Source organism: Podarcis melisellensis, assembly GCF_964234715.1.
Source record: "Podarcis melisellensis genome assembly, chromosome: 14".
Lineage (NCBI taxonomy): Eukaryota > Metazoa > Chordata > Lepidosauria > Squamata > Lacertidae > Podarcis > Podarcis melisellensis.
The window spans coordinates 22,421,855-22,448,076 of NC_138546.1; the positions used below are offsets into that span (position 1 = coordinate 22,421,855).

General features: G+C 45.5%; 1 protein-coding gene across 1 annotated transcript in view; it reads right to left on the reverse strand.

Moving 5' to 3' along the window:
• Nucleotides 1–201: 201 nt before the first annotated feature.
• Nucleotides 202–26,222, reverse strand: part of LOC309356187 (uncharacterized protein) — a 33,917-nt gene continuing 7,896 nt past the window's right edge. The window contains exons 10-33 of the mRNA XM_081887366.1: nucleotides 24,434–24,564; nucleotides 23,519–23,665; nucleotides 22,028–22,218; nucleotides 20,543–20,625; nucleotides 19,990–20,126; nucleotides 19,186–19,310; nucleotides 18,415–18,550; nucleotides 16,405–16,623; nucleotides 15,795–15,965; nucleotides 14,744–14,890; nucleotides 14,563–14,612; nucleotides 13,515–13,635; nucleotides 12,570–12,655; nucleotides 11,577–11,703; nucleotides 10,913–11,103; nucleotides 10,277–10,367; nucleotides 10,017–10,158; nucleotides 8,759–8,943; nucleotides 8,279–8,434; nucleotides 6,924–7,057; nucleotides 6,129–6,259; nucleotides 5,748–5,842; nucleotides 3,166–4,897; nucleotides 202–2,415 (exon numbers count right to left, since the gene is read on the reverse strand). Of these exons, the coding sequence (XP_081743492.1) occupies nucleotides 2,330–2,415; nucleotides 3,166–4,897; nucleotides 5,748–5,842; nucleotides 6,129–6,259; nucleotides 6,924–7,057; nucleotides 8,279–8,434; nucleotides 8,759–8,943; nucleotides 10,017–10,158; nucleotides 10,277–10,367; nucleotides 10,913–11,103; nucleotides 11,577–11,703; nucleotides 12,570–12,655; nucleotides 13,515–13,635; nucleotides 14,563–14,612; nucleotides 14,744–14,890; nucleotides 15,795–15,965; nucleotides 16,405–16,623; nucleotides 18,415–18,550; nucleotides 19,186–19,310; nucleotides 19,990–20,126; nucleotides 20,543–20,625; nucleotides 22,028–22,218; nucleotides 23,519–23,665; nucleotides 24,434–24,564 (4,814 nt within the window). The 3' untranslated portion in view covers nucleotides 202–2,329. The remainder of the gene's footprint in view (nucleotides 2,416–3,165; nucleotides 4,898–5,747; nucleotides 5,843–6,128; nucleotides 6,260–6,923; nucleotides 7,058–8,278; nucleotides 8,435–8,758; nucleotides 8,944–10,016; nucleotides 10,159–10,276; nucleotides 10,368–10,912; nucleotides 11,104–11,576; nucleotides 11,704–12,569; nucleotides 12,656–13,514; nucleotides 13,636–14,562; nucleotides 14,613–14,743; nucleotides 14,891–15,794; nucleotides 15,966–16,404; nucleotides 16,624–18,414; nucleotides 18,551–19,185; nucleotides 19,311–19,989; nucleotides 20,127–20,542; nucleotides 20,626–22,027; nucleotides 22,219–23,518; nucleotides 23,666–24,433; nucleotides 24,565–26,222) is intronic.

Sequence of the window (26,222 nt, forward strand, 5' to 3'; positions counted from 1 at the left end):
TGTTAAAGTTCATTTGGGCCTCAGTTTGCATAGTTGTGTCAAAAACTGTGTTGATATATGTATTCAATTTATTTCCCCCACTCTCCAGCCCTTCTGCCTCCCACCCCAGCATTCCAAAGGGGGGGGGGGAATGTGTAAACATCAAAGCCGGTCAAAATTTAAACCAATTTTTTAATTTATTTTTTAACACGTTATTGAAATTAAACAGAAAGTCATTTCCGCAGAAAGCAACTTTGTGACATTAAGGAACTTGAACAATTTAAGAGGGAGAGGGGAAACAGCTGGACTTTTTTAAGATCAATGAGCATGAGATTTAGAGAGGTATACAATGGAGTCTGGAAGTTATATCAATTAAGAGCTTCAGGTGAGCTTTCCATTACTTCTATCGGAACCTAAAACTCTTCCAGTGGTAAAGAGGGAGGGGTGATATCTGTCATTTTGGATTCCATCAGTTTCTCATTTTTCTAATCAAGTTCTGTTCCCCACATTTCCATATCAGTTTGCAATTATTTTTTCAGTATTGTAATATTAATTTATACGAACATACACATTTTTGCAAAGCAATTTCCCCCTTGCATTTCCACGTGTTATTTTTTGATAATATATGCATTTTTATTCACACTTTACCCTTGTTTATGCATCGTTGTACATATTACTTGGAAAACTGCTTTGCAAAATCTGGAAAAGTGAATTCCAAAGGATGGCTGAGTTTCCGTTCGCGTATTGTTTTGCAAAATGCAAAGTAAGTGGCGTCATCTTTAAATGCAAACTACGGTAAATCACATTTGTCTCCCATTCTTCAATGTGACTAATGTCACATCTGGATCATGGCAGTTTTGAATAAGGACACACTCAGTATTCCCACCTTCTGAATTCAACAGTTGGGCAGAAATCTGTTGTTGTTTATTATCAGCCACTGCAAGTTTCTCAAGCTTCTGGTTTTGGTGATTGGTACCTGATGTTCCCTGAAACTTTGGCCAACATGCTACAGCCAAGTCCAATGAAAATACCTATTGCTAATATGTAGTATAGCACAAAATATACAGAGTTCTTATTTAGGGTTAACATAGGATTAAGATGCCTCCTTCCTTTCAAGGTAGTGCCTCTGCTGCACAATAATCAACTTTCCCCAGCATTCAAGGCACTGGATGCTTCCAAGCAGTTTCTGTTTTCGGATGAGGTTCAGTCACATGCCAGAAAATTCAGGTTGCGTAATTATAGATGTATGGGACTCAGACCTTGGGCTGTAGGCTGCCCACAAAGGGAAGGAAGAACTGAGAAGGGACATGTCAATTTGAGTTCCCTCAGTTCTCATTTTTTTTCAATCTTAAATTCAATCGTCCACATTTCTACAAAAATTTGACATTTTTTTAAAAAAAACCTAATGTACTCTTTGTGCATTTATCCTAATAAACACATTTTTCTATGCATCTTTGACTCAAGCACATGTTTTGCAAGCAATGTTCCCTAATCCAAAGTGTTGTTTTTTAATAGTAGTTTCATTTTAATGCACAATTATCCAAAATAGATGCATTTTTGTAAACGCGAGTAGGTTGGAGCACTAGATTGCAAAATTCAGAGAAGTGCAAATTTCAAAGGATGGCTGTGTTTCAGTTTTTGCATTGATTCAGAAAGTGCAGACTGAGTAGGTTTGCCTTTAAATGTGAACTGAATGAAACAGAACTGGGTATCTGAATAGAACAGCCTGGCCACTTTAACCAGCACAAGCAGGGCCTGGGTGAGACAGGAGTCCACTCTCCACATGTGATTTGCAGCAACTGGTATTCAGAGGCAGACAGTCTCCAACAGGGGAAGCAGAAGACAGCCATCATGACTAGTAGCCAAGGGGCAGAGAAAGCGGTTTGCTTTCTGCTAGTTTTTCAACTCTTCAAGCTGACTGATGGGTAGGCTGAGCAAAGCCAGTCTTCTTGCTTCCCCTTGCTCGGAACCAACCTGAGGTGCTGATGGTGCAGCTCACAGGCCCAGAAAGGAATTCAGGAGCACAGCTGTTCCAGGAGGCTCAACAGACCAGGATCCAGCATGCACAGAGGACAGGAAAGATGGTGCTGGAACTCAGCACTACCTTGAGTGTGGAAGTGTCACCATAACAAAATGAGGGTAGAGAGAAACACAGCAGCTTCGCAGCAGGCAAAATTTGCATTAGGCACAGGGCAGTTACTATGCACATAAAAGTCAGAAGAGACCCACAGTCCAGAGAGCATTGGCGTCTGATCCATGGGTTCCAAACGGCTCCCCTTGTAGAACTTCGAAGCTCTTGCCTTTGCTGTCCCCAGTTACTGCCGGGAGGTGTGAGGAAGCAAAAATACCCTCAGAGAAGCCTCCTCTGAAGTGGGATTCCAACCACAAGGGACAATGTCAGAAGAAGACAGGTGGAGGTTAAGCTGGAAGATGATCCTGGATGGAGAAAGCAGAGGGGTAATTCAAATGAGCCACTGTTGTTTTTGCATTCAAGATCCTCAGATTTGCTAGAGGACTGGAAATTCTACACTGTAAATGCCCTTTCCTCACCATGGATTATGCAAAAAATAATGTACAAAATAGAGATCAGATTTCTGTAACCTAGGGTTTTGTTCTAAGCTTCAGACACTTTGGAGGAGCCTCCATACCATAGACCCACTAGGCCTCGGAGGGGAACCAAATCCACCTTTTCTGGGCCAAATATCACATATGTAGCCTTAAGGGCTGTTGTTTTCAGAACACAAGAGCTGTTCTGTGAAAGATGATGTACATCAAATTTTGAATGAACTTGAATGCACTTTCTCACCCTCCCCTGCTAATATGCCTGGTGTTGTTAAGTAAGTCTGTTCAGTCACAGCCTTTTCAGTGGAAGGAAAGCTGCCTTGCACCACATCAGACCATCCAGCTCAGTATTGCCTACACTGATTGGCAGCGGCATTCCAGAGTGTTAGGCATTGGACATACTGAGCTCTAACTGGAGATTCCAGGAATTGAACCAGGGACTTTCTGCATACAAAGCAGATGCTCTACCACTGAGCCATGGCCCTTCCTCATAATTTAGAACATTGTTTCCCCCCGATAAGTCAGTCTAGTCCCTTCACAGAGGTCATTCCACCATGAAGGTAGAGATTCCCTGCCCTTAGACATGATAGATATTTAGCAGATACTTAAATCACAAGCACTTACCACTTAGCGGCTGAAGATTGATGTAGCCATTGGGTGTTGGCTGCAATGGTGGTTTCGTTCTCGAAGGTGTTCTGCTGGTGGCTCTCCTTGTGGTTTGAGGTGAGATGGGCCCTAGTGAGACTCCTGTCTTAGGGGATGTTTCTGGGACATGAACGGTAGTCTTGCTTGAAGCAGGTGACATCGTTTCCTTCATTTTTGTGGCAGCACTGAGAGGTGCTGGGGTTGTAGCATTTGGCATGGGCTTAGGTGGTACTGAAGGCCTTTCAGAAGATGTAGCAGTCATGCCAGGCATAGCGGAGGTTCCATTGCTGGTACCAACTATGGTTGCATTTGCACTATAAGTGTGGTTTGTGCTGGTGGCAGGTGTGTAGGAAACAGTTGCACTGATGACAGTAGTCACATTGGTGACAGAGGTAAGGAGACCTGTATCGTTGATCGTGGTGGTGTCGGAGGCTGGTGTGGTGTTGATGGCGGCAGTCAGATTGGTCTCCATTGCAGTGATAGGGAGACTTGTATCATTGATCGTGGTGGTGTCAGACGCTGGTGTGGTGTTGATGGCGGCAGTCAGATTGGTCTCCATTGCAGTGATAGGGAGACTTGTATCATTGATCGTGGTGGAGTTGGAGACTGGTGTGGTGTTGGTGGCGGCAGTCAGGTTGGTCTCCATTGCAGTGGTAGGGAGACTTGTATCGTTGATCGTGGTAGTGTTGGAGATTGGTGTGGTGTTGGTGGCGGCAGTCAGGTTGGTCTCCATTGCAGTGGTAGGGAGACTTGTATCATTGATCGTGGTGGAGTTGGAGATTGGTGTGGTGTTGGTGGCGGCAGTCAGGTTGGTCTCCATTGCAGTGGTAGGGAGACTTGTATCGTTGATTGCAATGGTGTCAGAGGCTGGTGTGGTGTTGGTGGAGGCAGTCAGGTTTGTGTCCACTGCAGTGGTAGGGAGACTTGTATCATTGATCGTTGTGGAGTTGGAGGCTGGTGTGGTGTTGGCAGTCACGTTGATGCCTGTTGCAGAGGTAGGGTCAGGTATTCCACGGATAGTATCATTTGAGGCAGTTGTGACATTGGAGGAGGTAGCCATTATTTTGGTGGAAACTTCAATGGTGGAGTCTATCGGGATGGTAGGAAAAGTCGTGCTATCAGTTCCGGTGTCGCTGGAATCTGCTGAACCTCTGCCAGAGGTAGTTGTGTTGACATCTCTTGCTGTGGGAGGGGCTGATGTTCCACTGATGGTATCATCTGAAGTAGCTGTGACAGTGGATGAGATAGCTGGGACTTGGGTGGAGAAAGCAACTCTGGGATCTATGGCGACCCTTGTGTGGGTGACGTTGGTGGAGGCAAAAGAGGTTTCATTGGCCGCAGTGCTGGTTTCAAAGATTGGTGTTGAAAGGGGTTGCATAGCAGCACTGCTGCTGGAGAACACTGCTGCATTGTCACCAGAGGTCACTGAGTCACTTGTGGCAAATGAGGTTGACCCCGTACTGGGAGCAGTAGGAGGATCAGCTGTTGGAGTGTCAATGGGTGTTGTAGACTCGGAGGCATCTGCTACTGTGATGATGGTTGCTGTGGAGGACAGAGAGGTCATCCCTCCTCTCAGACCAATCTCAAGAGTGTCCAGCTCAGACTGAAAATGGCTCTTGATCCACAGGGCTACCGAAGGATCATTCTCAACTTCTTTCAAATCAGGCAAATTTACACCAAGCAACCCTTTCACATCCTGGACGCTCAGTTTCTGCAATACATTTGTGATACCTTTGCTCATTCGGGCAGGTCCCTGTGTTTTAAATATGATTTCCCCCAGAAAATGACCTTTCTAGTCTGCTCTTGCTTCTCTCCATTTTAAAAGCATTAGAAATGCAACCCTGGGTCTACACTACAAGCCAGCATCAGTTCCAATACTCTTCAATTATTGTAGCATCTCCTATTACAGTTTGATGTGGGTGGCGTGAGAATGAGAATCCTCTGTTAGAGACCCTGCACCCCATATCATGGAATTATTCCTCACCCACCCCCTGCAGTGTCCCCTGAAAAGGATAAATAATGGTTCATTCTGCTTAATTGTCCATTTAAATGTGTTTGTGGGAGGGGGGGTTGGTTTGGTTTGTTCTTGTTTTTATTATGTATTTTGTGTTTTTATACTCTGTGAACCACCCTGAGTTCTTCAGATGAAGGACAGTGCACAAATTTAATTAATAAATAAATAACACTGTAATGTTTTTACGCTTGTAAGAGTCTAGCACGGCCTTCATCAACCTGGTGCCTTCCAGGTGTCTTGAGCTACAATTCCCATCAGCCCCAGCCAGGACAGCCTTGTTTTGGACTACAACTCCCATCAGTCCCCAGCCAGCATGGCCATTTTAGACTGCAATTCCCATCAGCTTGTGCTGGCTGGGGTTGATGGAGAGCTGTAGTTCTAAAACATCCAGAAGGCACCAGTATGGGGAAGGTTGGTCTGGCAGATAGTTCCACATTTTGGCTTAAACTTCCTAACTGATGGAATGGATGGGAAATGTTGATGTGGCAAAGTCTTGCCCAAAGCTGCCTTTAGAATCCACACAGTTCAGCCAACTGCAGCAACTCACCTCTAGCTCTTCTGGCTTCAGATTAACAAATGTGGCAATATCCATCGCAACCTGAGATCCAGCCAGCCTTTTCAGGTCCTCAGCAGGAGCTCCACCTTAAAAAGGGGAAAGGGAAAGGAAATGGGAAACAGAGCAGCTCATATATTTAACAAGGTGGGATGGAAACCCCAAAGCCACTTAAAAGAAGAAGCTGCCTTTAAAATAAAAATGGGGCAACGTCTGAGAAAAACTGGGAATGCACCCATTTCAGAGAAAGGTAGTCCAGATTCTAAGAAATGTAAGAAAGCACTCCCTTAATTATGGAGGGGAAGGTTCATCTGGAAGCACCTTCGTTGCCCATGGTGGAATGGAGGAAAGTTGCGGGAAAATTAAGGTACCCACCTAGATATGGCTGAATTAGGGGATAATATGCACTGGTTCCATTTTGGCTTGCAAAGGCCGTGCGTGCTTTTTCATAGAGGATGTCTTTCTTGCCTTGGGAACAGGAAGAAATATCTAACTTCTCAGCATGCCTGCACAAAGCAAAATACAGGGGGTGAGATTGGACAAAACAACTGCTTAAAAGCTTCAATCGACTTGGAAGGCAACTTAGCTGCTGACACAAAATAATAGCTGGTTCAAGGGACATTGAAACCTTTGCCCATTTTCCTGGAGCAGCCCCTGTGTGCTTGCCTTGCTGCTCAAACCACATGCCTGAGTAGAAGGACTGGCAACTTGGGTCTCACCTATGAAGGTGGCACCCTGGGGTCTGGCAAGGTGCCAGTTCCATTGGGAAGACCCACATTGTCAGCCCCTGGCCAGAACTTTGGATCGTTGAAACGCTGTCTCAGTCACACAGGAGTCTCTCTGCTGAGAAAACCTCACATGGCTGGGATGGCATGAAATGGCTCCATAGGGGTGCATTTTATCACATAGTTGGCAGTGAGCTCAACAAGGGAACTGATGGAGAAGAAATTTGGTTTGGCATTTTAATGACAGTTCTGTCAGTGGCTGCTACCCATGATGGAGGTGTGTTCTGCCTTCACGGTTGGAGGCAGAAAACCTTGCAAATGCCAATTGTTTGAAGTCATAGTTGTGGGGAATACGCTCGCCCAGGAAAAGAAATACCCTGGGCTCTGAGTCAGAACTTTCCATATCTGTTTCTAGCAGTCAAGCCCACCCAAGGCAGCATCCTACCGAATTGCTTCTGGGTTTATTTGCTTCAGCTGATCTTCGTCCAAAAAGCAGAGGTATTTCCCCTCCAGCATGTCAAGTAATGGGCCCGTGAGGGTGCCACCTTCTTCCATGTATCTTGACACCAGTCGCCTGAGCTGCAAGATGAAGAGTTCAGTTTCAGGACATGAACAGTGACACACTGGGTCACCTGTGGTGGCACATCTAGCTCTGACATCCAACAGTGCTGTAGGGTAGGACTGCGGCAGGCAACGTAAAAAGCTTGCTCCAGCAGCTAGAGTAATTCCTTATGTATCTGCATCATCTAGGAACCAGTTTTGGCTGATGCCCATTGGGGCTGGTAGGATGCAAGGCAGGAGGCCATCAGTAGGTAGCGCCAGAGCCAATGACAGGCATAGCTAACCAATTCTAGTTTTGTCCTTGGCTTCCTCTCTGCTGAGTTCTGCAAGTAGCAACTCTGAGGCTAAGGAGGGCAGAGGAGCCTGGCAGGCAGGCAGGGCCACCTACTCGAATGGTGGAAGGAAGGAAGGAAGGAAGGAAGGAAGGAAGGAAGGAAGGAAGGAAGGAAGGAAGGAAGGAAGGAAGGCAGTGGTTGGCTGAGAGCAGACTGAGTTTGGTGGCATTGAAACTATTCTGCTATTCCTTTAGGGTCATGGTGTGAACTGACAAGGTGAAAGACTTAAGATAACGAGGTAGCTTTTTCTGTAACTCCCATTGACTAGTATGAAAAGTAAAAGGAACTGGGCTTTCCTGCTTCATACTTCCTTTCCTTCCCTGAATGTAAAAGCAGAGTTTAGTTTTTTATGAGCAAAGCTTATCAGTTAATAAGAGAAGTCTGTGTTTAAAAAGTAATGCTCCTTAGAATCATCATTTCTGTAAAGAAGACCTTAGTGTTGCAATAGCAAGAGCAATACCCCCCCCCCACTGTATACACCGCAGGGACACTATGTTCTTTCCTTCTGCACAGATATTTTAAGGATTTCCTTAAAATTCACATGGGAATGGGATGGAGGACCCTAGCTAAGTGGCAGAGCATCTGCCTTGCAAGCAGAAGGTCCCAGGTTCAATCCCTGGCATCTCCAGCTGGGAATGCCCCCTGCCTGAAAGTCCAGAGACCTGCTGCCAGTCCGTGTAGGCAGTACAGAGATAGGTGGACCAATGCCCCTATGTTCCTGTGATGGGACAGACCCAGTGGCATGCAGATTTGGGAGCTATTCTGGGGAAGGTCGCCTTTTATTGTTACCGTAGTCATACAGTTTTACCTATAATGAAAACTGATAAAAATGAATTCATTTTAAAAAGAATCTGGACCGACTGGACTTTAATGAGTTCACCCGTCCCCCATTTATATATGTTACCTGAGCCATCTCCCAGGCCCCATTATTTCGGCTGAGCAAAGCGGCAAGTGTGTCACTGGAGGTGATATTCCACCTGCCAATCTCATCTGCGCTGTACAGGCGTGAAAGGAAGCCAAGAAGCTTCAGGTGGTCCTCTGGAATCCCATTGGGGTAGATCTAATAAAGAGGGCAGGAAGTTCATTAGTTGTGGAACGAGCAACCTTGTTTGCTAGAAAACCCATCACCCTTGGCCAACATCAGTAAGGCAAAGGCTGCAGACATTTCTGTGGCAGCCAATCAGCGACATGCACAGCCAGCTTCTTCTGCTTCAAATTTGCACAGCCAGCTGTTTCTGAGCTCCTCCTTGGATAGGAAAAAGGTACATTTGGATCAATTGTAGTCAGGGCACCACAACCAGAGCAACCTGGCTGCCCTAAAATTGCCACAGCATCATTGAGCAAAGGCTGCAGTGCACAGATACATCAATGGCCCTTCAGTTACCTCGTCCAGCTTCCTTTTAATTACTGTCAAGTAGTCATTCGGAAGCGGCTGCTCAAGCAGTGGGACCAAGTTGGCTTTCAAAACCTCATTGCTCAGGCAGGCATCAAACTGCTGGGCGCTGTCATAGTGGACGATGAAGAGCGGGTCTTCCAGTGAGCTGGTTGTGACTGGAGTGGACCGGCAAGCTGTTGGCAGAATTTCACAGGCAGGGAATGACCTTGCAAACTTGGCAATTATGGGAAACCATCACCCGTCTTTTTGGCTCCCCCCTCCCTCTCTCCATCAATAGTCAAGAAAGCCTGTGACTTTTAATACAAATTGTTACCATGCACCAAACATACAACTTTAAAACAATTGCCACATAAAACAAATGTCTTAACCTAGGGCTGTCAGAAAACATAGAGCTTCTCTTCCACAGTCAGACATTTTTCAACCTCAGAATGTGGACACTGTGGGGTATTTAGGATATATGGTTTATTGACACATATAGACAGCCTGAGACTATGATGGAGGGGCTCATAGCATTAACACCCCAAGAGGGTCTTGCTTCTCCCATAGCCACAGCCTTGGATCCAACAGAAATTAGGCATGGTTCTGTCTCTCAGGGGACGTGGGCGGCGCTGTGGGTTAAACCACAGAGCCTAGGGCTTGCCAATCAGAAGGTCAGCGGTTCGAACCCCCGCAACAGGGTGAGCTCCTGTTGCTCGGTCTCTGCTCCTGCCAACCTAGCAATTCAAAAGCACGTCAAAGTGCAAGTAGATAAACAGGTACCGCTCCAGCGGGAAGGTAAACGGTGTTTCCGTGCACTGTTCTGGTTCGCCAGAAGCAGCTTAGTCATGCTGGCCACATGACCCAGACGCTGTACGCTGGCTCCCTCGGCCAATAAAGCGAGATGAGTGCCACAACCCCAGAGTCAGCCACGACTGGACCTAATGATCTGGGGTCCTTTTACCTTTACCTGTCTCTCAGCTGCCCAGTCTACTTCCTGCTTCTAACTTCTCCCTCACACACCTCAACTCTGGCCGTTGTCTTTCTAAATGACTTTGGCACTGAGCCATTTCCTTTGTTACCTTAGTGACTCATACCATCACCTCACCAGGAAACCAGCCTGGCTATTCCAGGAACTGATTTCATGCTGGATCCAGGAGTTAGAGAGGGGCTCAGGCATATAACCTATGTACCTCCAATCTCACAATGAGATAGAGATATATAGATATGCACAATAAACTAGCTTCTTTTCTCTCTTTCTCTCTCTTACTTTCTGGTGCTCGTCTAGTCCGAGGAGGGGAAGCAGATTTCGATCCAAGCGACTTTAAGAACAGGATTGTTTTCGCTTTCTGTGAAGCACTTTGGCTGTCAAACAGATCTGCCACCTTCCTGAAGAAGATCAGTCTCTCTTCCTGTGTAAAAAAAAAAGGGGAGATCCATCCGAATCTGTACATCAATGGCAAATCTTAAGGAATTACAGGGGGGGTACAGCAACAACGTGTGAAACCTGGGCTCTTCTGCTCCCCCTACCTTGTTAATGGCGTCCCAGGTGGTACGGTTTATATACAAAGCAAGAGGCCCGAGATCTTCCAGGGTTCCATCATCCCAAGATGCAGGTGCCCTGTGTCACATGGAGACATACAATCCTCAGTTGCTTTATGGAATCCTTGGACCAACCTGCCACCCTCTAGTTGTTTTCAGACTACAACTCCCAGAAGGCAACAGTCAGCACAGCACAATCAGAGATAGCCTTCACCAACCTAGATGGACCCACCTCTTTTGCTGAACTGATATGCTAGAGTGAAAAACAACTCCCAGATAAAGTGCAGGGAGGGCTCTCTTTGGGTATAGTCAAAATAATAAAGAAGAAAATATGGGTTGGGTCAATGCTTTCAAGGACTATGGTTGGCTGAAGAGTTGGCTGAATGTTCGGGTGGCAGAAGATGGTTGGCTGGAAGATGGTACATTTTTCTTATATAGGGCATGTGCAAATGGAATGCTCCAACAGGCTCGTTTGGACTCTGTCCTGTGATACATTACTGAATAAAGCCTGACTAACTGGGTATATCATGTGAGCCTCCATACTGAACCCCCAGAGAGTATTTCTCCCACATCATATGCAAAACAAACATAAACCAGAAAGGTTTGTCTGTCCTTGTTGCTCACCCTTGCGAAGTCTTCCCACTGCTCAGAAGCACATTTAAGGCAATCCTCTGGGCAGCTGTGAGATCAGGACACAGTTTCAGGTTCTCCAGGACCGTCGGGTCAGAGTCCAAAATGGTGGCTGCATCCATGTCACACACGAGGGCTCCAAGCTTCCGCAGCTGCTCTTTGCTGAGCGAGGTATTCGCCACTCTCTGGTGAAATATTTAATATTAGGACCAAAGAAGGAACATGCCCATTTTGCTCTTACAGTTGCTAGTGTTCATTCCAGCAATGGCAGAACCAGGGGCAGCCACCCATGAGGCCAGGATCCACAGGGGCAGCAGATCCCAATGTAGATCTTTATTTCCCCCGCTTCTTCCTGATATAGATCTTCCCTCGCCCATTCTTCCCTGGCAGAGAGGGGGATGCCATGCTGGGGTCTCCCCCAAGTGCCAAAATGTCTTGGGTCAGCATCCCTTCTTATTTGGTTTTGGGGAGGTTAGATGACATTGCATTAAATCAAGTGTTATCCTGTGTGTTTCTCAACCACCTTCTCTATCACTTTCATTGTGGCCACCTGAATTTGCCAGCATGTGTTTGACTCCCACTTGAAAATAAGGACAGCCTGAAAGTGGTCCCCCCCCACCCCCACAAGGCCTTTGCATAAGGAAAGAGCATCACTCACAAAGCAACTCAATGCATTCTCCAAGAGTTTGTTCCTTTGGGTTGATCCGTTGGCCAGCAGAGTTAGATTCCCTTGGGAAGCCAGGGTGTAAAACGCTTCACAGTTCTGATGATTTATTTTGTTGAGACTGGAAGATACATGAATCTTCATTATTTGAGAGGCAGGGCAGGAGTGCAGGAAAGGTTTGGTACTACAGACACTTCCACTCCTCCATATCCAGCTTTTAACTACAGTCATACCTTGGTTGTCGAAAGCCTTGGTACTTGTCTGTTTTGGCTCCCAAACACCACAAACCCGAAATGAGTGTTCCAGTTTGCAATCATTCTTTGGAACCCGAACGTCTGGCATGGCTTCCGTGGCTTCCAATTGGCTGCAGGAGCTTCCTGCAGCCAATCAGAAGCCATGCCTTGCTTTCAAAATATTTTGGAAGTCAAACGGACTTCCGGAATGGATTCTGTTCAACTTCCGATGTAAGTTCTAAAATGATAGCCTAAATGTTATTTTTCATCTTTGTGTTCTTTGGGGCAGGGAAGGAGAGTCCTATAATGTTAAAATTGGCATACAGGAGGAGTAATAACATAAGAAGAGCTTGCTGGATCCGGCCAATGGCCTATCTAGTCCGGCATCCTGTCCTCACAGTGGCCAACTAGATGCCCAAGTGGGAAACCCGCAAATAGGATTCAAGCGCAAGGGCTACTCTTCCCTCCCTCCTGTGGTTTCTAGCAACTGGTGTTGAGTGATAGGTCTGGAGAATGAGCACGACCACCTAATACATTTAAAGCACATGTGCTGCTCTAAAAAATTCCAGGAAGTGTTGTTTGTCAAGGCTGCTGGGAACCGTAGCTTTGTGAGAGGTGAACTGAAGTTCTTTGGAGAAAGCCATATGCTTTCGATGTGCTTTCAACATTTGGTGAGAGAGCTAAACAAAGCAAAACAAAGTTCCTGACCCTTAACTTAATTCCTCAGAGAAGACAATTCCTCAGAGCTACTCACGGAAAGAAAAGCAGCACATCGGGTGGGTAACTGGTGAAATTTGCTGCCTGGTTGTTTCTGGAGAGAAGTTTTGCCATGCAGGAGAGCTGATGGGAAGAGAGCCAGAATTACTCCCCTTACATCCTTCATGAAATAAAAGCTGGATCTCACCTCCCTATCCATTCTCTGATCGGTGCAACATCAAGCTTGAAAAAGCAAACTGGGTGTCTGGGTGTAAACTTTCTCTCTTTCTGAATCTCGCAGGGAGGGCTGATCTGAGGGAGAGAAGTCACCCAGTGGGGGGTGCCACCTGTTCTACTACACTCTCTCAAAAATTCAAATGTACCCACAGGCCTATAAGGCTGTAAGTATAAGGCGGCACCATTTTCTATAGCCTTCTTTTCACCCCCGTGCAGCACTGCTTCCATTCTACTGCAGTTCGTATTCCGCCCAAAACTATGTTTTTCATCTTGCTGTCACCTGTGATGAAATTATGTAACTTAGGTAATTCATTGTGTTGTCGTTATGATATCCCGCCCCATTCATTCCAATGCAAAGGAAACACAATGCAAATGTGGGGGACGTAAGTGTGTGTTGTTTGAAAAATAGAAGCAACAACAACAGTGAATAACAATCGTATTTGCTGGATTGATTTTGGTTCTGGGCATAGGATGCATATACGAGCATCAGTAATTTCCACTCCTATTTCTGTCTTGGGAGGAATTCTCTGACTTCACTACTGGTGACCCCTGTCTTACAGATACAAGAGAGCTCTCCTGGCCTTCTTTGAACAGGACCCCAAATTCAGAAGCAGCCAAGAAAGCACCCTAGCATACTAATCCAGCTTGGCACTCCTTTGGCCCCTGTCTCATACCAGCACCATCCTGCCTGAATCCTATGATTGAGGGGAAGTGAGGGCAAGAGTCCTCAAACCAGCCCCATTTGCATCCCATCTGCATCTCTCACCTGTTCCTCACTCAGGTTGGCATTTTTAATCTTCACTTCTTGGACCAAAGAGTGCAGCTGTGCGGGTGTCAGTTTGGTGGCGACATTGCATTGGAAGCCTTGCTGGATGAATGCAGAAAGCCTAAAAGCCACAGAGGTGAATTAGTCTTTCACTGCCAATTTGCTACCAAGCCAAGTTCAAGATGTTACTGTTAGCATATAAAACCCTTATCAATTTGGGATCAGTTAACCTATGAGGTCGCCATACCCCATATCTGTCCACTCAACCGCTTTGATCGGTGGGATTGGCACTTCTACAGGTGCCACATAACACCCATTCCACATTTGGAAGAACACCATCTTTTAGTGTGGCAGATTCTACACTTCGGAACTCCCTGCCTATTGATATCAGGCAGGCACCTCTTTTTGGCACCTGCTAAAAATATTCTTGTTTAGACATGCCCAGGTGCTTAGAAAGCCAATGAAAGTTTTAATCTGTTTTTAATCTATTCTTATTTTAACATTTTGAACGTCTTAAAATTCTGGTATTAATTTTTCTTATTGATAATTTTATCATTTTACCTTTTTTGGCAAACCACTTTGAGGTTTTGTACTTTTTTTCACCATCAACCACTGTATAAATTTTAAAACTCAACCATATTTCACTAGGTGCCTTTATTATGTATATATATATTAGGCGCCAGGAGAAAACAATTCTCTATAACCAGGCCTTGGGCTGATTAAACAATCTATGACTTTTTAAATGTGTTTGTGGGAAGAGGAGGGCAATTGGTTTGCTTTTTGCTTTTTCGTAATGTATTTTGTGTTCTCATTTTTATGTTGTGAACCTCCCTGTGATCTTCAGATGAAGGGTCGTGTACAAATCAAATAAATAATGATGCTGAAAATGTCTAGTATGGAGAATTAAATCAAATTCGATTAAGCCAGGGAGAGGGCATCAAATCCATGGAGCCAATGGAAAGGTTGTCAAATGCTGGACAATTGTTTTTTAAGATAATTCTGGCTAAGGGTCTCCCCACTCCTGCACCACTGTGGGCCCACAACTCACTCTGTGTAATTATCCGTGCTGGACAGCACATCTCCAAACAGAACAGATGCCTAGAACAAAGAGAGGGGTCAATTCAGTAGCAAGGAAGAAGCAAGATGGCAGAGCAGGCCTGTCCAGGCTCAAATTGCCATGCACCGCCTCCAAGGCAAACAGGGTTCAAGAGAAAAACCAGAGTCATTACCTGCTGTGGGGACCATTGTTTCTCATTGATTTTGTGGAGATCTGGGATCTTGCCTCGAATCACCAGTAGCGAATTTGGGACTTGGTCCACTAAATCATCTGGGACGTTATTCAGAATGTCACTGAGGGAGGACGAGTTTGAGAGGATCTACAAGGTTGAGGGAAAGGTCATAGAACCAAATCAGAGTTCCCCAATATGGCTTTGCCCCATTCTAGTGCCCTTCAAATGTTTTGGACTACAAGTCCCATAAATCTCAGCAAGCACAGGGGCTGATGGGAGATAAAGTCAAAATGGATTTGCTAATGATAGCTGTAGTCCAAAATGGTCATGGGGATGGGGGCTAAGGGGAATTGTAGTCCAAAACATATGGCGAGCAAGAGGTTGGGGAAGGATTATCTAATACAGGGGTTGTCAACCTGGTCCCTACCACACACTAGTGGGTGTTTCAGGATTCGGGGTGAGCAGTAGGGGGTTCTACGGCACAAGCTGAACCCTTCTTCCATCTAGCACTGGTGGGCAGTAAGGAAGGAAGATGCATTAGTGGGTGGTAGGTATAAAAAGGTTGACTACCCCATATCTAATGATATCAGCATTATCGCTCTGCCCCAAATAACTGAATAGCTTCCTACTGCAGCCTGCTATTTTATCTACCGGTAGGCTTATGCAAAACAAGGAATTTGGTCAAAGGTATGGGCTTCTGAAGGCTGAGAATCCCAGCTGTCATTTAAAGCAGAGCACAAGTTTCTAGTCCTTGTGACTTTGAAGAAATGTTTTGGGTCTTGCCAGATGAAATCTCATTGAGGGAAAGAGCGGGCCTACTAGATTGCAAGGCTCTACAATAAAACCTTTCTATGCCCCACAGCTAGCAGAAACGTTAAAAACGGTACTAATCTTTAGATTTCCCTGATCTGCAAAGTATATTCAGATGGATAAATTTTATTTCTTTTCTGGCTTTTGTAAAACTGAAAGTAACCAACCCCTAAGCTAAGACACTTCCAAAAAAACCCAACACATTTACAAAGGTTGTTCCTGTGCCCTTTAGCCCATTTACCTTGCTAACAAAGGCCTTCCTTAAGTGTTCGGAGCCTTGCCTGAGAGCACTCAAGAAGCCGGCATTCTTTGCCAGCTGAATTGCCAAATCTGCTGAGATTGAGTCAAAGCTGCTGCTGGGCAACCCTTGTGCCAGGGTGCCAAGTCTCTCAAACTTCTCAGCGGTATCCAGCTGCAGTAAGAAGGAAAGAGGAGGAAGGTCAGAGCTTCAGAGAGGATCGCACTGTCCTGCAATGTCAGTTCCCAGGTTTCAGGGGTCACTGTGCAAGATGATGCCCTTCTTAACATCAACAACTTGCCACACCCCTCTGAGCCCAAACTGCACCACTGCCCACAGCTGCTATGCCTTCACTTTGGGGTAAGGCAGTAGCTCAGCAGTAAGGCACCTGAGCTGCATGCAGAACGTCCTGGGTTCAACCCCTGATATCTACAAGTAGGGCTGGGAATGTCCCTTGTCCGTGAGAACAGGATGCCTGATTCAATGGGTCTTTGGCTGTTCAGAACTGGAAAGAGGCAGGTGGACTAGATGCCCCCTTGGACTGGCCTAGTATGGTGATATTTGCAGCTCTTTCTAAAAGTCAGCCACTAGAGACGGGAGTCAGATTGCTTACCATGAAGTCGCTGCGTAGGATCTTGTTCACCAGCCCTTGGGACTGTCCCCTGTTCCAGCCATTGACCTGCCCAAGCGATTCCAAGACCTGGGGGTCCACCAGATCTTGCGGTGTCAGATTTGAAATCTGACCAGTGGTCAGCCCCATGGCCTGCTGCCCCAAGGCCACCAGAGTCTGCCTGTCAAATGTTGTGACTTGTGCAACAAGACTCGTAGCAAGCTGGGAAAGGGAGACAAATATAATTAAGGATTGGGAACTTCTTGAATGCAAAATGCATTCAGGGAAAAATCCATGCACATGAAGCCACTGTTTTGGTTTTTCCAACATGAAAATTTTCAGATTCAGTGTCTGCAGACATGATCCTGAGACAGGTGTGTTCAGATCCTGACTCAGCCTTTGATTCAGTGGTTAATCTTGTCCAAGACTCTCTGATTCTCAGCCTTAGTTTTCCTATCTGTTAAATTGAAATGACAGTGATGCCTCTTGTTTTTTGCATAATTAAGTTCTACATGGCATAATGTTACCAAGATTCCATGCTTTAATGCATTTACAGGCACACAGCATAGAATCACATGGATCGCAGTAGAATCATTGTAAATGTAATGCTATCCCACAAATAATCCTAGGAATAGTTGCTAAGCATTCTCTTTTCCCTTCAAATAACTGCTAATTCCAGGATTTGCTTGGAAGAAGCAATTATTATTAATCCAGTTTAAGTCTACTGTCTAGCTATCATAGCATCAGTTACCTGTATTGTGAAGTTAAAGAAAGCAATGCACCTTTTGTTGCTCTGGTTCTTGGGTTCCAGAATACCAGTTACTAAATCTGAGTTTGGAATGGGAAGTGTGACCTCTCCCACCATAATATGTGATGCGTAGGAGAGAGTCATGGCTTGGGATAGGACCATGAAAGTCAGCACATCACCCTCTTCCGAGCCCAGAAATGAATACATATAATTTAAAAGTATTTGGGGAAGGAAACCTTTGGGATGTTTAGTCTCCAAATCCATCTGGTGCTATTTGTACCAAGAATCCCCACCTTCATGTCTATGATGGCAAAATCCTAAGCACATTTACTCAGGAGTATATCTTGATGTGTTGAGTAAGGTTTACTCTCTTACAAGTTTACAGCACTAAGACTGCATTTACATAGGGGATGTGGGTGGCACTGTGGGTTAAACCACAGAGCCTAGGTTTTGCCTATCGAAAGGTTGGCGGTTCGAATCCCCGCAACGGGGTGAGCTCCCATTACTCAGTCTCGGCTCCTGCCCACCTAGCAGTTTGGAAGCACATCAAAGTGCAAGTAGATAAATAGGTACCGCTATGGCGGGAAGGTAAACGGCATTTCTGTGCACTGCTCTGGTTCGCCAGAAGCGGCTTAGTCATGGTGGCCACATGACCCGGAAGCTGTACGCTGGCTCCCTTGGCCAAGAAAGCGAGATGCGCGCCGCAACCCCAGAGTCGTCCACAACTGGACCTAATGGTCAGGGGTCCCTTTACCTTTACCTTTATTACATTTCCCATTTCCCTTACTGATAATTTCCCCATTATAGTTGAGCTTTCATGCAATGTAAAAGCCACTTCTGTAAAACTAGCAAAATACAGTGCACATTTAGCACTCATTTCTGCGTTAATTGCTTCCCAAAATAAAACCTGTTTGCAGCCCCCCTTGACCCTGAAAACCATGGGAGCACAGTGATGGAATCTGGGGTGGTATACCAGTTCTTTCCTGCCATTTTCATGGGGAAATAGATGCAATATGCTGTCCAATGACGTTTGTTGTTGTGGCACATCACGCCCACTGACGTGAATGAAATTTAGTATGACATGCAGATACATCAATGAAAAGGGCACAGTTCCAAAACACAGCTGTCACGGCAGTGCTCCAGGACTGTGAGAAAACAGGACAGAAATGCTAGCATTATAATCAAGAAAACTAACAGAATATTCCCCATGTCTGAATGCATCCTAAACGTGCAACGTGCAATCACAAAATTCGGAGGGATCTCACCTGGCGGTCAGATGCCGATGGCAGAGAGGAGTTGCAGTAGCGATTGACCTGTGCAATGAGGTTCAGGGCCTTGTCAGAGCTAAGGCTGGAGATTTGGGTTGAACGTCTAGCAAAGCAAATAAGCTGGTCTGGAAGACTTGGGAGGAAAGTGGGTGGTGTGTTAGTTTCTTGCTTCTTCACACATGATATTTTGGTGACTTATTATATTGAGTCAGAGCCCTTTGCTAACTCGCTGAGAACAAGATGCACCAGTGCTGCCAATCCAGTTGAGACAGAACAGAAGATTCTCAAAATCAACCAGAGCTTGATGTGCTATAGCAACATGGTTTTTATTAGCCTGAGCAGATGTTCTAAGCGCATAGAGTGAATGTGCATGGGAAAGGGCAGACGCCATCGATTTATTATGGTTCACATTTTTATGCCAATTTGCCCAAAATGCAAGCAATTTCCCCTCATTTAACACATCTTTGTATTTTTTTTTCCTTAAAAGGCACATTTTTATGCAGCCTTTATCTATAATATGTATTTTTGTATATATGATTTGGTTTGAGAACTATATCAAAAAGTTTGGAAACGAGCAAATTTTGAAGGATGGCTGTGTTTCATTTCACATCCTTTTTCAGGAAGCGCAAATTTGGGTACATTCACCTCTGAATGCAAACTGAACTGAATTTCTTCCCCATGCCTAGAGGTGGTCCAAAACATTTGGAGGGCCCCGGATTGGCCAACAGCTCTTTTAGCCACTTCATAAACGGTCGCGTCCACACCTACCTGTCAAGATTGAAATCGGAATCAACGGCAAAGAGGGCCTCAGCATACATCTCTGCCAAGTCTTTACGGAGCCTGTTCCTATTGATGAGCACCAGGTTGTCTGGGTTGAAGGCAATATCTTGGAACTAGGAAAAGACACAGCCATGTAAGTGCTTGCTGGGGTAAACGCAATGCAAAGTGGGATGCATAATCAATTATGTACCATTTGTGAACTGAAAGCAGCAACAGCTGCAAATGTCAACCATATTCCCTGGATTGATTTCCATTCCAGACATGGGAGGAATGAACAAACATTGGCATTTTCCACTCCCCTTCCTGTTAGAATTCTTTGACATCCCAACTCAGAACAGACCCATTGAAATGAATGGACCTAGGTTCACCACTAGGGATGCGGGTGGTGCTGTGGGTTAAGCCACAGAGCCTAGGACTTGCCGATCAGAAGGTTGGCGGTTCAAATCCCTGTGACGGGGTGAGCTCCCGCTGCTCAGTCCCTGCTCCTGCCAACCTAGCAGTTCAAAAGCACGTCAAAGTGCAAGTAGATAAATAGGGTGGAGACCAAAGGTGGGCAAACTATCCAGAAGGAGCACAACATGCACCTACCAGAATTACTACCCCTCCCCCTCCCCTAACACTCCATACACCCCAAGGTGCTGGTGGCATTATAGAAGCCAGTTTCAGAGCTCGATATTCTACTTCCAGTTTTCAGTGAATTTTCCATAATTTTCCATTGAGGACTTGATCAGCACCACCACATTATCTCCAGATAATATCTGCACCGAAAGCAAATCCAGCAGAAATACTTACTATGGTTGCATTGTTGTTTGTGAGTAAACGCATGTCCCTGGCACTGCTGTAACGGATGTAATTCCCAAGATACGTGACAAGCCAATCCGATGTCTCTTTATCACTGGGATTGTAGCAGCGGGGCTTCACTTGGGCAGCTGCAACATAGATCAATGAAGGTTCTCAAAATGGAGCAAGGCCTCAAATATCTCATATATATACCAGGCCCTCTGTTAATCCCTGCTTTTTTGCATTTGATCACCTGACACCTGCAACTGGCTGAAATGCAACATAACGTTCTAACGTTCTCACTGCTTGAAGTAAAAATGCAAGCTATAGAATGGGGATAAGCTGTGAGGGAAGGTAAAGGTCCCTTTTGAAGAGGGAATGACAGGACAACTTGTACTCTGCTGACAAAATTAGAAGACACACAAGTCCATTTCAAAGGTTCTTTAACACGTGGAGGGGTGCAAACAAATCAGAATGGGTGCTCAGTAAAGAGCAGCCACAGTTCTATACTAGGTTGTGAAAGCAGCTTCATCTTTCTGTGGCTCCAGCCTGGATATTGACTTACCTGCCAGGTAAGCTTTGATGGAATAGTACACTTCTTCCTCCTTATCTTGGGACATGCCTGTATTTCTGTTCAGCTTCTGCACACTGCAGACAGAAACAATGGAAGTTGGGACAGACAAATAAAACTTTCTTGTTTCTTCGCTTTGCAGTTCAGACCTATGAGTGGAATGAATTGCCTTGTGTGGCCACCAGGAGAAACCAAGAAGATCCATTGTTGAGAAGATCCATTTGAGGATGCCAAATTTAGGCCTCAATATTTGAAAGACTACCTCCTTCCCTACAGACTGTCTCAAAGGTCAGCAGAGGGGGCCCTCTTGGTAGTTCCATCTCCCCCAGACATTTGGGAGAGAGGCAGGAGAGGGCATTCTCTGTGGCAGCCCCAAATTTGTTGAATTCCCTCTTCAGAGATATATCTGGCTTATTCACTATACAACTTTCAGCAAATGCTGAATATTCACCTCTTAACACTGGCCTTTGGCACCTGAGATGTGTGTTTTCAGGGCCCACCCTATTCCTGTGATTGTAATCTGTTTTAACTGTTTTTAATTTTGAATGTTAAATTGACATAACCCACCTTGGAACCTGCTGGTGAAGGACAGGTAATAAATTCATTGTTGTTATTAATAATAAGGTAAAGGGACCCCTAACCATTAGGTCCAGTCGCGGACGACTCCGGGGTTGCGGCGCTCATCTCGCTTTATTGGCCGAGGGAGCCGGCGTACAGCTTCCGGGTCATGTGGCCAGCATGACTAAGCCGCTTCTGGCGAACCAGAGCAGCACACGGAAATGCCGTTTACCTTCCCGCCAGAGCGGTACCTATTTGTCTACTTGCACTTGGACGTGCTTTCGAACTGCTAGGTTGGCAGGAGCAGGGACAGAGCAACGGGAGCTCACCCCGTCACGGGGATTCGATCTTCTGATCGGCAAGCCCTAGGCTCTGTGGTTTAACCCACAGCACCACCCACGTCCCATTATTAATAATAGCATGAGCTCAACAGAAATATGTAATTTCATTTTGAATATATTCAGAACCAAGCCTTTGAACCTGGCTACAAAAGCCTGCCCCTCTTGCTCTGCCAACCTTCACTTTTTTAAAGTAAGATGCTTCAAGAATGTGAAGGCGAAGAACTCCAAAGCACTACGATACAATTCTCCTCTGCCTTCATAACAGCCTTACAAAACAGGTTAAGTGATAAGACTTGCCCAAGCTGGAGACTGTTTCACAGCTCAATGAAATCTGAATCTGAAACTCTCGTGCACTAACTGCTCTCCGTTATGACACAGAGACACCAGTGGCAGACCTTAAGCTCTCAAATTTCAGCAGTGCCCTGTGTGACACCACAATCCACCCCCCGCCCGCCTCTTGTCTTTCATTCTGCATCATAGTTGTGGAGCCCCCTATGGGGCCCTCAAGGCTCCACGCCCAGTGAGACCTCTCAATCCACCTCTGCACACACATGCCCAAATCAGAAAGAAGAACTCTTACATTTTACGGAACGACACACAGCTGGTATTCATGGTCTCACTTGCATTGAGCAGGTCACCATCGAGGAACATGAAGTAGGGAGCCAGGCGGCCACTGAGCCACATGTCCACTTCTGTGTCGTTGCTGCTGGAAACTACAGTCGGCCACACACCAGCCAAGAGAGCTGCCTTGGTGTCATTTGGAAGGATGCCCTGCCAAAGGAAGGTCACAAAAATAATTTGTGAGCGTTAGAAATCAGGTGATGCAAAGCCTGGATCTGCTAGAAAGTGAGAGGTAGGACATACAGGAGGGTGAACTTTCAAAATCCACCTGAATGAGAAGAGTACATTCCGTTCCAATGTAACCCCAGTCTCACATTTTGGCATTAGCTTGATTTCATGAGCTTCAGAGCTTGTCCAAAGCTTGTACAATAGTGTGGTTGAAACTTATATGCAGTGTTATTTTCTAGAAAAAGAGAACCCAGAACTCACCATGAAGACCTCCCTTGTTCTCTTATAATGGCAACGGCGCCAACCTGAGAGGTGCCATTGAATGGCAAATGTCAGGCTCAGAATCATAAGAACATCAAAAGAGGCCAATGACCCATCTGGTCCAGCATCCTATCTTACAGTGGTCCTGCTGGAAACCAGCATCCAGGAGGCCCAAGAGCCCACCTTAAAACCAGGAATACCTTTTGCAAGCCCCCAACATCTTCTGCTGCTCAGATCCATATTTGACCTCTCTCAGAGGAAATCCCATTTCCCAACACTCCTCTGCACCACCTGAGCACAACCCTCCTCTTCCTTTCTATCTCCATAAGCAGAAGGAGTAAAGTTTTTGGGTGTTCTTAAAGGTAAAGGGACTCCTGACCATTAGGTCCAGTCGTGGCCGACTCTGGGATTGCGGCGCTCATCTCGCTTTATTGGCCGAGGGAGCCGGCGTACAGCTTCCGGGTCATGTGGCCAGAAAGACTAAGCCACTTCTGGCGAACCAGAGCAGCACACGGAAATGCCATTTACCTTCCTGCTGGAGCGGTACCTATTTACCTACTTGCACTGTGACGTGCTTTCGAACTGCTAGGTGGGCAGGAGCAGGGACTGAGCAACGGGAGCTCACCCCGTCACGGGGATTTGGACTGCCAACCTTCTGATCGGCAAGTCCTAGGCTCTGTGGTTTAACCCACAGCGCCACCCACATCCCTTCTTGGGTGTTCTTATCCTACGTAAAGGTAAAAACATTATGTCCAATCAGTTTTAAAATATGAGTGTTGCATTTTTCCTGTATGTTGCTATATCCCAGGTGTGGGGAATCTTTGGCCCTCCAGATGTTGATGAACTACAACTCCCATCAGCCCAAGCATGATTGTACAAAGGGCAGGCATGATGAGAGTTGGGGTTCAGCAACATCTGGAGGGGCAAAGGTTCTCCACACCTGCTATATCTCCTCCTTTCTTCAGTGTGGATTTAAAAAAGAAAAGAAAAGAAACTATTTCTGTCATTTTTCCCCACTTACAGTAACATTTTTCTCGTTAAATTTATCAATAAAGGCTCCATTCTGCTTATAGTTCCGTAACACAGCAGTCAAGAAAGGCTTGTCATTGAGAAATCCCTCTCTGGCAAGTAAGTCAGCCAGAGCATCTGGAGAGACTGTGTTCACAATCTGAAAACAAGAGCATAAAAAAACAGCATTATAATTTGAAAGAACAATAGGCTTGGGTTATAAAAATGCAATTTAAAAAGAGGCTGGTTATTATACAAAAATTCATTATTTGTACAATGATTCTGTGCTGCAGTTGAGCAGGCTACAAAAACATTTATGCAGACCTTCAGAGTAAATCTTTCATTTGGTGCTATTTAAACAGTGGTTTTGGCTCATGAGCCTTGGGGAGCCACAAGCTGTACAGACCAAACAATGTGGAGGGGAAGGGAAACTTTATCATCCTAAGGGCCGCATTCCCTTCTGGGCAACCTTCTGAGGGCCATGTGCCCATGGTGGGTGGGTCCAAAGGCAAAAGTGGGTGGAGCAACAAAAGTTAAATTCAGCTTCTTACAGTAGGATGGTTTCTACACACAAACACACACACATCTCATTCGTGGTGCTGGCATCCTGACTATGAAATGCCTTTCCAAGGCAAAATAAGCAATATCCCTCCTTTCCTGCATTCAGGGAACATGTAAAGGCTTTTTATTTAAATAGCTATCATGGCTTTTGATCGATAGTTGTATGAAGTATTTACACTGCTGTTTTCAGCTCCTTTCTGCATCATGCTACAGTGTTGTTTTAAAACTGCTTTTATGTTATTTTGATAATCATGAGCTGCCCTCGACTCCCTTAGCTTATAATGTGAAATAATAAACCATCGTAATGAATGAATAAATGCATCATCCTTCCATAAACGTTTTGACGGAACTTCAGCAGCAAAAGCACCTTTTGGAGGTCCGACGTGGGAATGAGGGTCTGCAGATCTCTCAGAGTCAGGAGGCTGGCAAAGCTCTGAAACATCTCTTCTAAGAAGACGGAGAAGCTGGAGTTTGCAGAAAAACAGCGGAGAGAAGAGTCTAAGAATCCAAAGGACAGAAGGGGCAGGGAAAGAGAGAAGCAGATAAAAACAGTGAAATCTTTTAAATTTCATAACTTGGAGAACTGTATGCCCCCTCCCCCCAAAAAAAGAAAAACCATTATCAGAAACATTTGTCACAACAATTTAACAGCTGATATTCAAATGCTATTTTTTAGCAAGGAAGCTGAAGCTTTACAGTAGGTGAACATATCAGACGACACAGCGATTCTTCAAACAGCTCTTGTTTATTCACAGGCCAGAACAGAACTGAACTGAAGGGTTCATCCAGCCTGCTTATATAGAGCTCCACTAGAATGCAACAGTAACCATTTTCTGTAACTATCCAATCACTGAACGTCGCTTTCGATCCCTTATTTGCATATGTGGACCTGAACTATCTACAGCATCTGGCCCAGGGTGAGAACTTCAGTACAAAACAATCAGAAACATTTGTCACAACAATTTCACAACTGATATTCAAATGCTATTTTTTAGCAATGAAGCTGAAGCTTTACAGTAATATTAATAATTAGCACTGATGCAGAGCATTTCAATGGGGCAAAGCATCAGCTTGGCCACGCAGTGCGTCCGCCTTTCCTGTTCCCAAGTTCAAACCCTGGCATCTCTAGGTAGGGCTGGGAGAGACCCCTGCCCTCAAACCTTGGAGAACCACTGCCCATCACTGTAGACAAGACTAAGCTAAATGAACCAATGGTCTGACTCAGAATAAGGCAGCTTCCTATGTTCTGATGTTTCTTCCTATGTTTTGCACATAGCAAGCCTTGCAACAACCCTGTAAGGCAGAGCAGTATTATTAACACCCATTTTTCAGATTGGGATGGGGGCTCAAGTTGCAGATGGCCTATAGCACCTACTCATCACCAGAGACCTCAAAGACCACACTCTTAACCAACCATCATTGTCAAATACTGACACATTCATACAAAACCACATGCAGTTCATATATACAAACACCCACACCAAACATGCATGCTTCTGCCTAGCAGCCTCAGGAAGCTCTGGCAGCACATTAACAGCTGTCTTGTGCTCATAAACATTTTTTAATGATAGAATGATGGCTAGCTGACAAAAAAAATGAGCAAGTCCATACCTGCAGTTCAAATTCAATTCCTGAAGCTCTGCAAGTTAAGTGTCAAGAGGGGTCATCTCTGCACTCTCCTCGGGCTGGCCTTTGCCAACCTGATGCCCTCTAGATGTTTTTGACTAAAGTTTCCATCAGCTCCAGCTACCACAGCCATGTGGGTTGAGGATGATGGGAAACATGATCTTGAACAGGGGCTACTGTTTGATTTTGGATTGAAACAGAGGTTGACCAGTGACATTCGCCTCTTTCAGCCCTGTGATTTTGTGTCAATTTTGCTTTTCCCCAAATCAAATGGGTAGGAACCACATGTGTTTTGGCTCTACAGTATATAAATTCAAGCCCTGGATTACTGGGCTGTTAGACAACCTTATAGAACAGGGGCAGCGAAACATGTGTCACTCCAGCTGTTGTTGGAACCCAACTCCCATCAGCCCCAGCCAGCATGAGTAATGGTCAAGAATTATGGGAGTTGTAGTCTAACAGCATTGGGAGACCTGCAGGTTCCCAGTCCCTGTTATAGTATGTTTGCCGCCCAGGCATGGGCCACTGAT